This window comes from Amphiprion ocellaris, chromosome 23, assembly GCF_022539595.1.
Source record: "Amphiprion ocellaris isolate individual 3 ecotype Okinawa chromosome 23, ASM2253959v1, whole genome shotgun sequence".
NCBI lineage: Eukaryota > Metazoa > Chordata > Actinopteri > Pomacentridae > Amphiprion > Amphiprion ocellaris.
This window is the reverse complement of record NC_072788.1, coordinates 16,895,683-16,908,278: the sequence shown is the minus strand read 5'-3', so window position 1 is coordinate 16,908,278 and position 12,596 is coordinate 16,895,683. Positions and strand designations below refer to the sequence as shown.

The 12,596-nt window shown below is 41.6% G+C and overlaps 1 protein-coding gene across 1 annotated transcript in view; it reads left to right on the top strand.

Moving 5' to 3' along the window:
* arap2 (ArfGAP with RhoGAP domain, ankyrin repeat and PH domain 2) overlaps positions 1–12,596 on the top strand; it is a 181,391-nt gene that overhangs the window by 127,824 nt on the left and 40,971 nt on the right. Inside the window, exons 16-18 of the mRNA XM_023273857.3 lie at positions 1,613–1,757; positions 10,474–10,576; positions 11,224–11,422. Of these exons, the coding sequence (XP_023129625.2) occupies positions 1,613–1,757; positions 10,474–10,576; positions 11,224–11,422 (447 nt within the window). The remainder of the gene's footprint in view (positions 1–1,612; positions 1,758–10,473; positions 10,577–11,223; positions 11,423–12,596) is intronic.

Genomic DNA, 12,596 nt, shown 5'->3' with positions numbered 1-12,596 from the left:
ACTACAGGCTGTTGTGTTAGCAAGCAGAGAACATTGTGGGGATTTAGATAGCAAGGGGCACCATGACAGAGATTTCTATGATGCTGGCCTGATTTTATGTAAAACATTCTGCCACAACTTGCACTCTCCCTTTCTGCCACCTGTTTGGTATAAGATGCAAATGAAGGATTGGTCTTAGATTGGTGGTGGACGCGCTATGATTGACCCTGATCCCAATCTGTGACGTCGGCTTTGGACATCCCTAGTTAGAACATTTAAAGTTTCTCCAGTCACAGCTTAAATTGCTTAGAATGTGCTAATCTATGAATTCTCACCTCTTTCTTTATCCACCTCTCCCCACTTTGTGCAGGTTGAGCACACCAGCTCACCCATGGCTTTGTTCAAACAAATAAAACCCCTACGGTAGGAAGAGATGAGTGTAACTCAGTGGAATATTGAAATATTGTTGTCTTTCTACCACTTAAAACAATTAAACACAAGCGTTGATCAAAAGGTTTCAAGACTGTACAGTGTTCAAGTAGCAATTGCCGTGAATTAGGATGTCACATGACACCCCGTTATTAACAGCAGCAGGGACTTGTCGGAAGCACTGCTTGCGATGGCTGTGAAATATCTTTAACTGTGTTAAAGTGGTGACCCTTCAACACGCTGTGACAGTACACTGGAGCACCCACATGCCATCACGTCACAGTTCAGCTCATTTTGTGTTAAATGTTTTCCATCAAACACTGTAGGATGTTACAGTGCAACCTTGGAGGATTAATTTCCTGCACATAACCACATGAATGTTAGGGAAAACATGTATTCCTCTGCTTCTCCTTAGCATTTAGAGGACCTGACCAGCTCTCAGTCGAGGCACAACATTAAGACCACCTTCCTAATATTGTGTTGGTCTTCTTTATGATGCTAGAACTCCTCTGACTCAGTGGGGCATGGACACAGGAGCTCTGGGGATGTCCTGTGGCATAGGGATGGTGGCAGTGAATTCTGAGGGTCCTGTGGGTTGCAGGGTGGGACCTACCTAGATCAGGCTATCCTGGCACATCCTGCAGATGCTCAGTAAGATTAGGATCTGGGGAGTGTGGAACCCGGGTGACCACCTTAGCTCTGTCGTGTTCCCCAGGCCACTCCAGAGCAGTTTTTGCGGTGCGTCAGGGTGGATTGTCCTGCTGAGAGTGGCAACTGGTATCAAGGACTGCTGTTGACATGGGTGTTAAGGGGTTGCTTGACCTGCAATGTTTAGGTGGGTGGTACATGTCAAACATCCACATGAATGTCAGGACTCAAGGTTTCCCAGCAGAACATTGTATTGTAACGAGAGGAGTGATGTTATTCACTTCACCTGTCAGTGGTCATCACATGTTGTGACTGATCAGTGTATGTCATTTCATTCATTTAGGAATCATTCTAAGCAGTAGAATCTCTTTGACCTTTGGTCATCTGCAAATTAGAATGTCAGATCACCTAAAGAGTTGTGTGATCATTTTGTAATGCACTAATAAATAACAAATGTTGTTCATAATGCTGTAAATATGAATTTTTGTTCTGTTTCACTTGTTTTTGCACACAGTCTTCGAATGCATGGATTATTCTGTGTATTTGTGTATTTCAGACATGGCACGCCGTTGGTGTACCTTGGAGGGTGGCTTCCTTAGTTACTATGAGAGCGAGCGAAGCCCTTCCGCCATCGGCAGGATGGACGTCACCGAAGTGGTTAGCCTGGCCGTCAGTAACACAGAGACGATGACTGGAGCAGGGTATGAACACACACACTAAATGTATGATACTAGCATGTCAGAAATCTAAACTGTTAAAGATCAGAAAAGCTTTCAAACCTATGAACTGGATTTACTGTGATTAATAGAGTTTCATATAGCATTAATAATTATGTCTGTAAATATACTCTTTGTCTTCTTTTTTACATAAATTTACACTTTATATGAAATCAGCCATGTTAGAGGCATCCAACACTAAACTTTTGTCTCATTTACACACAGCCCACATATACTCACAGTGCAGATATACAGTCAAGCCCATTTCAAGGGCTTCATTTGCATCCCCTACACTAAATCATAATTTATGTGATTGTTGAACCGACTCAGAGGACACACATGACATACAGACACAAAGACCCTTCAAGTGATTTATTTTCTTCTATTGGCTAAATTACAATTTACTGCACATGTGATTCATGTATTACAGAGTTTCAGGCTGGTTTGACATAAACACCCAAACGTTTGCATGTAAACACGGGCTTCTGTGTTGTTTCTCTCCCTTGTCATATATCTCATTAGCATAATCTTAGATTGAGCATTATTCAGTTTAACAGAACCATCAGGATTTTATGAGTGCTATATTTCCTGTTTACTTTGGCGCGGATGCAGGCGGAACGACGCGTCTTTAACTGCCACTTCCTGTGTCTGCTTTACCTCCCCGATCACTTTCCTCATTTCTCCGCCTGACTGTGATTCTGTTAAAAAGTTGCTTTGACTGCAAACTTTTTTTCTTTATTTCCTCTGGAAAGTGATACAAACGCGCAAAGAAGCAGCAGATGTCTCGATCCTTTTCTGCTCACGCTCTTCGCACTCCCACTGGATCGTGCCGCATGTGTGTTTGTGTGCTTCAGTTCCAGAGCAAGGAGTCTGATAATGGCTTATGATTAAAGCACAAGCCAAGTCCTTAATGATAGTAGCAGATGTTACGGAGAGGGAACAATGCTTTTATTTGTAAATGTTATTTATACAGCCATTAGAAACACATCTGGCTAGCTAAAACTGTAACCTTTGGAAGGAGTTGGACGCGTACACACAGCCATGGCAGGGTTATGGCGATAATATTGAGTGTGCACAGTTGCTACAAAGCAACAGTGACTTGCACCATTTTTAGCCCGCCGCGTACATCCCATTTATAGGTCACGGCGTCACCCCTAGAAAGGCTATTATTTCTCCGTCGCTAACGCTCATAATGGCCGTGCGTTTCACTAGATTAAACTCTTGCCTCCCCTCCCTCTCACTTCTGCAACTTCCAGCGTTCCCAGCATGCCTGTGCACGGAGAGAGCAGGGACGTCTCACCTCTTGACTGTCTGTCGCTCATGAATATTAATGTATGCAGATGACACACTCCCACCAGCAGCCTATCACCACGCTACAGGAGGCTGTAGGTGTCGTTCCATTAAACACGGCATTTGGGTAATTTCAGCGTGGCAGAGGACACCGTGAATTATAGCGCGGCCCCGAAACATACGTTTGCTAGAGTCGTATGAATATTACAAACCCACTCCTAAGGAATTAATGCAAAGGGAGTATGTTGGCTGCTGATAAGTTGAGTTTTTTTTGACTCATTCGCCTGTTTCGACAAGAATATTTCCAAGTCAGTTCTGACCTTCAAAATCAACTAACAACCTTGGAAACAAACCACTTCTTTGCCTCTTTTTCTTTTTTGTCACTTTTAGCCGCTTCCTTTCATTTTCTGTCGCTCTCTTTTTTCGCCATCCTCTCCCCTCACACTCGCACACAAGACTTTTTAGAACAGCTTAGGCAATAACTTTGTCAGTGAGATGGTTTATATATATATATATTTGAGGGCTGGGGGGAATTAAGACTTGTTCAGAGCGCACAAAAGCCTTAAGGAGGCAATAAAACGCTACAGAAATTCATATAGATAACTTTGTGCTTGTTTCAGGTGAAGCTTGTGCAGCAGGCTCCTTCGCAAGGAAATGTGTCTGTAAACTCTGTCAAAATTGGTTCAGTAACGAATAAAAATCTACTTTTTCCAGCTCTCTCAAATAACCACATGAGCTTGTGGACTGTAATTAAATGAAATTGAATTCAGACTTTTTAAAATCTGGTCTACAGTAATCAGCCGAGAGATCCGCCTTTGTTACAGACAGTGTAAATCAACTGTGGTCTTTTTGATGTTGTTTTTTTTAATTTTTTTTTTTGCCTTTATTATTCCGTAGGGACAACTGGAGAGAAACAGGAAAGTAGAAAACTCAGGACGCCTCGGTAAATGGTGCTTGCTCTCAATCAGGCGAGCTATCGGGCTGCCCCGGCAATGTTAGACCTCTGAAGGGGTTTTTCCATGTGCACATACATTTACGCCCAAAATTATTCATATGTCTGTCAGATGGAAGGAATTTCTTAATTTTTTCAGTTACACATCAGTATTTCAGCTCAGATTTGACCTAAATAAGACATGCAGCAAGTCTGGAACCAAGACCAATTATGTTAGTAGCACTGTTAATAAAGGTGTTAAATTGAACTTTGACAGGAAGTCACCATGTCCACAATTATTCATACCCCAGTGATACCACGACAGGTGGCCATAGGATGTTCAAACAAACTGTTCTCTCTAAGGGTCTAAAGTGCTTAATATTGTTTTCGATGTTTCTGAGGTTTTGGTTTTTGACCAGTTTCCTGAAAGCTTCAGATTCCTGCATTGGCAGCGCGGGAAAATGAAGTAAAACTTTCCTTTCTTTTCTCTTTTTCCCCTCTGAGATCAAACTGAAACTTAACGTGAAAGTACAATATGTTTGAAAAATGATTTTACCAGTATCATTACAAAATGTTATATGCTGTCGTGTTTTTAAGTGCATTATGTATGATTTATTTATTAATTGAGGAATAGTACTTACATTGATTGATTATTTATTGTTATTGTTCTTCAGAGAACCCAATAAATCGCACAAGTGATAGTGGGAAGAAACCAGAAAACCTCACCTTTAACAGGAAGAACAGAAAATTTAACTATATGCATAGTTTTGTACATCCATCTATCTATTATCGATACACGGCTTAATCTTTATTAGAGTCATGGGGGGCTCGGGTCTATCCCAGTTGACTTAAGGTAATTGTCCACAGGATTCGTTTTTCTTGCTTGGAAAAGCGCCACATCCGAATATTGCCTGCTTGGTGGGCGGGTCACTTGCAGGCCAATAGGTGGTCACATGACAGCGCTTTAGCTTCAGTCCAGTAGATTAGCCGGACCAACATGGCGGCTCGGTCGCAAACTTTCTCTTTTATTACGAAAACAGTTCAGCGAAAAATATTTCTGAAAGCATTTGAGGCGAAAAATGAACTGCTGCATAAAGTATAAGTCAAATCTACTTTATGCAAATTAGCTCCGAGGAGATGCAGCTCGAAATGCACCGCAACGGAACCAGCATGCAATGCGGTGCGTTTCATATACTTCAGTGAACGGGATGCGAGAAATTGACAGATCCTGTGGAAATGTAGCATTAGGGTGAAGGCCGGGGACACCCTGGACAGGTCACCAGTCTATCGCAGGGCTACACTTAGAAACAAACAGTCACACTCACATTCACACCTACGGACAATTTAGAATCGCTAATTAACCTCAGCATCTTTGTGGACTGTGGGAAGAGGGCGGTGTTGTGAATCAGTCTGCCTGCTAAAGGGCCAGTGATGATCAACCAGCTTTGTCAAACACGTAGTCAATAATCAATTCTGGATCAAAAGTTGGAGTTCTCAAAGAAAAGTCTTCAAGCAGTCTTCAGAGTGTGATGCAAATAATGTTTATTCAGTACAGAGGCTGTAAAAAAAAACGAGCAAAATCTTGAGATTTTAACTGACTACACAAAGCATTACATCGTCTTTTATACTCGCACAAACTTCTTCTAAACACTCCTTTTCCATTCTGGAAAGCCACGACCCATTGTCTTCAGACCCAATCAGGATGTATATGATGTTTTCTTATTAAAAGTTAGACCACTTCCTCTTTTTTATTTCTGCTAGGTTGGCATTATTTCTGCTTAGCTCAGCATGACCTAGGTTTCGACTCACGAGTGCAGACGAAGAGAGGGCATGCACTTCCGGTCTTATGCCTTGTATGGGCTCCATGGGCTTCCGTTGGGTTGTCGCTTTCCCCAGGATTATTTAGTGTACTCATAACTTCAGGTGACACGTCAGGTCTTTCAGCCTTATCATTGTTAACTCTTAAATTTGATTTACACTTCCTATTCGTCTCGTTTTGTCATTTGTTCAATCTTAAAATGCCACAACACTGGAGTAGCTGGAGAAAACCCACACATGCACAGGGAGAACATCCAGAAAGATCCCAGGCCGGGACGCGAACTGGGAATCATCTAGCTGCAAGGCCTGCACTGGTTTGTGTACAACAAAAGCACATAACAAAAAATAAAAGCAAGAGAGAAAGACTCTAAATACTGTTCAGCATCTCATCCTGGGTTGCATACAGGAGACAACCCATTTCAAACAGAAGACATATGCAGTACTAGAACCTTTGTCATCCTGGCCGCATGTTGTGTCTCTTATCTCACGTCATTATTTCAACACCTCTTTCACTCTTCCAGCCTCCACTCCCTCCCTCTGGGACTCGCGTAACGCATCTTTCATCCCTCCTGTCCTTTTCTTTACGATAGCATTTGCCCAGCACATCAATGCACCCCTCTGCCGCTCTCTCCCTCGCTCTCCCTCTGGGACACCCCCCCCCACCCTAACAAGCACACCTGCCGGCGTGGAGAAAGGCGAGGACGGGGTCACGCGAGGGCACACAAACACCCGTGTCTCGCCTGTTCCCCTGACACAGGAGAGCGACTCAGCGCTGCCGTGACCCCCGTGACACGCCACCTTAAACACCCATCGCTGTAGCATTTAGAGCCGCCCTCGCTGTAGCGCACCAACAGCTACCGCTCAGCAGTGTGTGCAGACCATTAAGGCAGTGATCCTCTGACCTGCGTACCTCCACTGAGGGAGAGGTGTGGGGGGGCTGAGGCAGAAACAACAGGACGAGAAAAGACCAACAAAGATTAATAGCTGTCTTTTTGCTTCCGACAGTAAGGTTTTTTTTTTTTGCCTGCGAGTCCGCGTCTGTGCGGGGATGAATGAGTGTGGAAGTGCATGCATGCTCCGTTTCTTTCTTTCTTGCTTTCTTTTGAAGCATCAAATGTTCGGCGTGTATGCAACTTCTCGTGCACATACACTTTTATCTACATGTCCCGATGGGTGAATGTACCTTAATGACTGACAGATACACACAGTCGTCATTTAAATATCTGAAGTATATTACATGGAAAGTGTGCTGCAAGCGGAGCTGCTGTATTCTGCTAAAGTGAATGTCGTTAATTTGTCAAATATATTTTTTGTCATATGCACAGAGAAAAAAAGAAACCTTCGCTCACACACCATTTTCAATGTTATTAAATCTGTCCTTTTGAAGTAGATACTGAATCTTAATGCCAAGATGCAGATCTTACGGACGTACACCACCATTCAAAAGTTTGGGGTCACTTAGAAATGTCCTTATTTTTGACAGAAAAGCATTTTTTTCAATGAAGATAACATTAAATGAATCATAAATCCAGTTTAGACATTGTTAATATGGTAAACGACTATTCTAGCTGGAAACGGCTCATTTCTAATGGAATATGGAGATATTCCATTATATTAAAGATATACACGACCGTTCAAAAGTTTGTGGTCATTTACAAATGTCCTTATTTTTGAAAGAAACGCATTTTTTTCAATGAAGAGTATATCAAATTAATCAGAAAAACAGTGTAGACATTGTTAATGTGGTAAATGACTATTCTAGCTGAAAACAGATGATTTTTAATGGAATATCTCCATAGGGGTACAGAGGAACATTTCCAGCAACCATCACTCCTGTGTTCTAATGCTACATTGTGTTAGTTAATCGCGTAGAAAGGCTAATTGATGATTAGAAAACCTTTGTGCAGTTATGTTGACACATGAATAAAAGTGCGAGTTTTCATGGAAAGCATGAAATTGTCTGGGTGACCCCAAACTTTTGAACAGTAGTGTATTTTTTCTCATATACAGAAAGACAAGAAGACAGCTTCATTCAAACGCCATTTTAAATCTTATTAAATCTGTAGTTTTAAAGTAGATACTGATGCAAAGGTGCAGATCTTATCTACTTCTAGTGAAAAACGCAACACTTTCATGGATTTGCTAGATTTACAACTGTATTTTTGTCAACATGCAAGTTGTCATTACAACTTGGAATGTCTTTTTTTTTTTAATTTGGAAAGCGCTGATGTGGAATTATTGAAGTGTGGGAAGCAAACATGGATGTCTCACCCTAACCAAAGTAGTCGGTAGTAGAATATTCAGAAAATTTGTCATTTTGTGTTGAACACGCACAATAATTTGAACTTTCCTGTGAAGCAGCCGTCTCTCAACTTCACTCCTGCTGCACTCCTATATATTAGCCCAGGGGCTCTCCAAGCCTGAGGCTGCGGGCTTCTCTTCAGACAAAGTTTCGGAAAAAGGAATAAAAAACATCAAATTCCTCAACCAAGTAACATATTTAGGCTATTCCATGTGGTCTCCTTTTGATAACTAATGTGATAACTAGCATCTTTTTTTTGCTTCCGTTCACTGACCCTGCTGAGGAGGCCTGCGTCCCACTCTGAAAACCTCTATATTAGTCATGAACAGAGTGTTTAGTAAACAGTGTGGCTCGTATCTAATTGAGACAGTTGGAATCTCCAGTAATGACACAAGAAAAATAGGTGTTCACATTTGAAATTCAACAAAGGCAATTACAGATCCACAGCTTGTCCAAAATTTGGCACTACAGGCAACAGCTAATAGCCACCTCGGAACTCTCGGATACAGTCAAATTAATTTCTGAGTGAAAAGAAAAACTAATAAGAATCATTTACTTTCCCCATTTAATAGGCTTTTATCTACAACTTGTTCAAAACAGCATTTTGTACCTTTTAGTAATTAATGTGTAAAAATGGATGCTTAATCTGTTTCACACAGAATCAGTGGAGTGAAACCCCCTCACTACATACGTTTCACTAATTACCTGATTTCTAATGACACCTAACTTTAATGGTGTCTGCATTCGAGGATCTATTTTCAGTGCTTTGGGGTCGTGCATGCTCGCTCGCTGACATGATTTACTAGACACTTGATGGAAAAAAGCAAACTCTTTCTGACACTTGTGCTTTTCCTACTGCGAAATCCAGTAGAGATGTGGGAGTGCCCTATTTAAAAGTGTGAATACTTTACTAACTAATGTAACTAAGGTGACAGTGGTGCGTGAGAATAGAACAGAATAAATCCAGATGTGGAAAGTAAAACAGCACCTCTTCAGCTCTCTCTCATAGGGCAACAGCGATCGATTATTTTTATTAACCGAGTGTTCTATTGATTATTCTGGCGGTTAATCGAGTATTTGGATTCCGCACTTGGCATGCAAATTACAGCATCAAAAGTGGAAGTGAGCACACTGTGAAACAGAAATAACCGTCCTGGTGGAACACAGGCGGTGTATTGTACATATATAGTATAGCACAGGGATATTCAACTAAAAGTCAAAGCCATGGGAACCCCATATGTATTTAGTTGGTGATGCAGAAACCTACCGTACAGATATTTTTTTATGCTTGTTCTGTATAAATTGCTGGTACTGCAGCTGATAGAACATAAATAAGAAAAATCTATATTATAGTAACATAAGTTTCACTTTGATTTGGCCACAAATTAATGTGATTTCCTTCATTATGAGACAGTGTCAGACCTACATGCACTTCAATACAATATCATGTTTGAATATATGAAGTCTGATAGTTTTATTGTCTGTTAAAAATAATCATTGATCAGTAAAATAAATACATTACGCGCATCGAACAGTTTTCTACCAGCATTCCTGTCTTGTATAATTTCTAGTCGCAGTGCTTTTTACCGTCATGGATTTTTATGTTCCTCTTTGTTCTTCATTAAAACAACCTGTTGACTGAAGCAGCTGCATGTGATCGGTTCAGTTTTTGCGGAAAATGAGTCACATGGTGCGTAAAACGCTCGTGTTTGTGTGGATGAGTTTGAAACAGAAAGTCTGAGTTCACAAAGAAAGTTGAAAACCACCTTTATACCTGTTAGCTCTGACTGAAGTTTTAGTTTTTGTCAAGCCGACTCACACAAAGAAAGTCTGACGATGTCAAACTGCCTTCAGAGTTCAGTCCCCTGATCTGTTAAATGCTGTAAACACTAGAAAAGCTGCGCCGGTTAGAATAGAAACGTTCCGTCAAATTGAAAATCCCCTTGTAGTTTATTAATTATAGGTCCTGGTTCATATAGGTCCACCAGTTAGTGACCTAGGGTCTAGTATGCAGTGGAATAAACGAAGCCTCGATCCAGAGAATTTTGATTTCAGTAATCAAATTACTTGAGGAATCGTTTCAGCCCTACTCATCACCATCTCAGCCTTGAGCAAGAACTTTAACTCCCAGTTGCTCCAGTGAGTCTGTGGATCTACAGATCTGTGGTTGTTATGGGCATTCCAGGTGTGAATGTTTGCAGAGAGCATCGATCCTAGTGAAAGTAATAAAGAAAACTTGTTCTGTGTTCCACATCTTTTTTTTTTTCCTCAATGTGCACTTCTTTGCGTGTTCCTTCAATGCTCCGGTGAGGACTTTTTCCATTCCAGATATCTAATAGTGAGCTGTGCGTCTCTGGCAGGGCTGTGTTTACCGTGGAGCTGTACCTGCAGACGGAGCGAGTACTGATTGTCGGCGCTGAAACACAAGAAACGCAGCACGACTGGATCCAGGCGCTAACAAAGGTGACACACTTTGCACAAAGCGCACTCGCCCACAAAAGCACACTTCATTTTTCCTTGCTTCTTTTATAAGTTTGTTGGGGTTTTTTTCTATTCCACTTAAAGTTACAAAGAAGAAACTGTGTGACTTTGCTGCAAAGCCACAGCGCATCCATCTCACACTTTTTCACTCGCTGTGCGGCATTCGCTCTCGCACATTGTCCTCGGCGAGCACCGTGCTGCCTGTGCTTATTTCAGTAAGACAAGCGGTCTTGCTATGTCTTCCCCCACATGCTGACGGGATCTTGTAATAACACCCTACATAAATATGTCCCCTGTTCCCTCTTTTATCTTTTTAGTCCCAGGCAACCCAGTCATAGATAGTGGGAGGTAAAGCTGCATTAGTCCATATGTCTCTCCATCTGTACTATAGGCCCCATAGACCTGCGTAATTCAATTTGAATCACAGAACAACGGCCAGGCACAGCACAGCAGCAGGGAGGGAAAACACTTAAGCGAGGGACCGAGCAAAAATGTGTCCGTTCAGGAAGAAGGCTGCACCTGTTGTGTTTTTCTGCTTGTTTTGTGATGACACGCTGCGCGGAAAAAGTTACACATTAATTGCAAAAGCTGTAAATTCCCCACTCTGTGCTCTTTCGGTTTCCTTGCAGTGCTTCGTCCCGTCTAAAGTGGAGGGTTTGGTGCGTAAAGACAGCGAACTGATTGGCAGACTTCACTACAAAGAAGGCCATGACCTGTACCACTGGAGGGTGGGCTGGTTTATGCTGGAAGGCTCGGCCCTGTTCTTCAGCTCGGGAGACGAGGAGGGAGAAGAGGAAGTGCTTCAACTCAAACAACTGCAGGAGCTCAGTAAGCATGCCACATATTTGCATTTTTATTTCTCTGCTTCACACTGCGTCTCGTCGTGCTGGGAGCTCTGCGACGTCGCGACTACATGCAGTCTTGGTCGTTAATTAGAAAATAAGACAAGGCAATTATATTAGACGTGGTGCAATGCAGGGTCAGGGCTGCATATTGAGGTGTTAAAGTTGAATAAAGTTAAATATACTGTATTGTCCTAGATATAAGACAAAAAGAAATGCCTGTCTTTGGGGAAAGCAAGTATGCTTCAGTCATATGGTGCCTCTCCATGGCTTCTTCAGTGGTGGATCATAACAATGTACAGTTACTGTAATACTGTACTTATGTTCAGTTAATATCACTTTAATCTTCTACCTCAAGCAAATAATGAATTCGTATGTACAGATTAAACTACCTGGCAGTGATATCAGAAGCTAAACTTAGCTTAGTTTACACTGACAGTCAATGAGGGGAAATTCTGAAACCCATATCACATTGTATGGGGCCGCTTATGTGGACATTATTCATTCTTGAGTCAACTGTTGCTACAATATTTCATGTTTACAACAGTGTACAACGGTATAAATGTTGACTGGGAAAATGTGCACCATTATTTTAAGTACTAGGCAAGCTACTCGGAGTGTTTAATGAGCTGAGATAACCGCTGCTCGACTTAAAATGAGGCTAGCTAAACGTGTAGAAAGCTAAGTTACACATACACAGCAAAATTACTTTACTACACAGGAAGCCACTTTTTTCAATTTTTCCCTTTTATTGCATTTATTTATATTCATTTGCTTCCTATAGATAGTAAAAAAAAAATCACATAGCTAGCTCGTAATTAGCAGTCAACAAGTGCTAGCTGGTGTTTGCGCTAATAATTGGTGTGTGAAGTCACTGTCATACAATAGTAATAGTACACCTATATATCCGTATATCCTGAGCCTTTGTTTTGCTTCAGACTGCAATGAAAGCTCCATTGCCATTCAGAAATGCTCGGGTAGCTTGTGCAGACACTCACGCACTATTTGATTAATAAAAGAATTCCACAACTGAAAAGCTATTTGTTGTAAAAAAAAACAGCGTGATTGCTGCCATTGCATGGCAGCAATCACGCAGCAATCACGCAGTTTTTTCTCGTATAGAACCGCGTGACGGTGTGTTCGTCTGCTCCACTCACCAA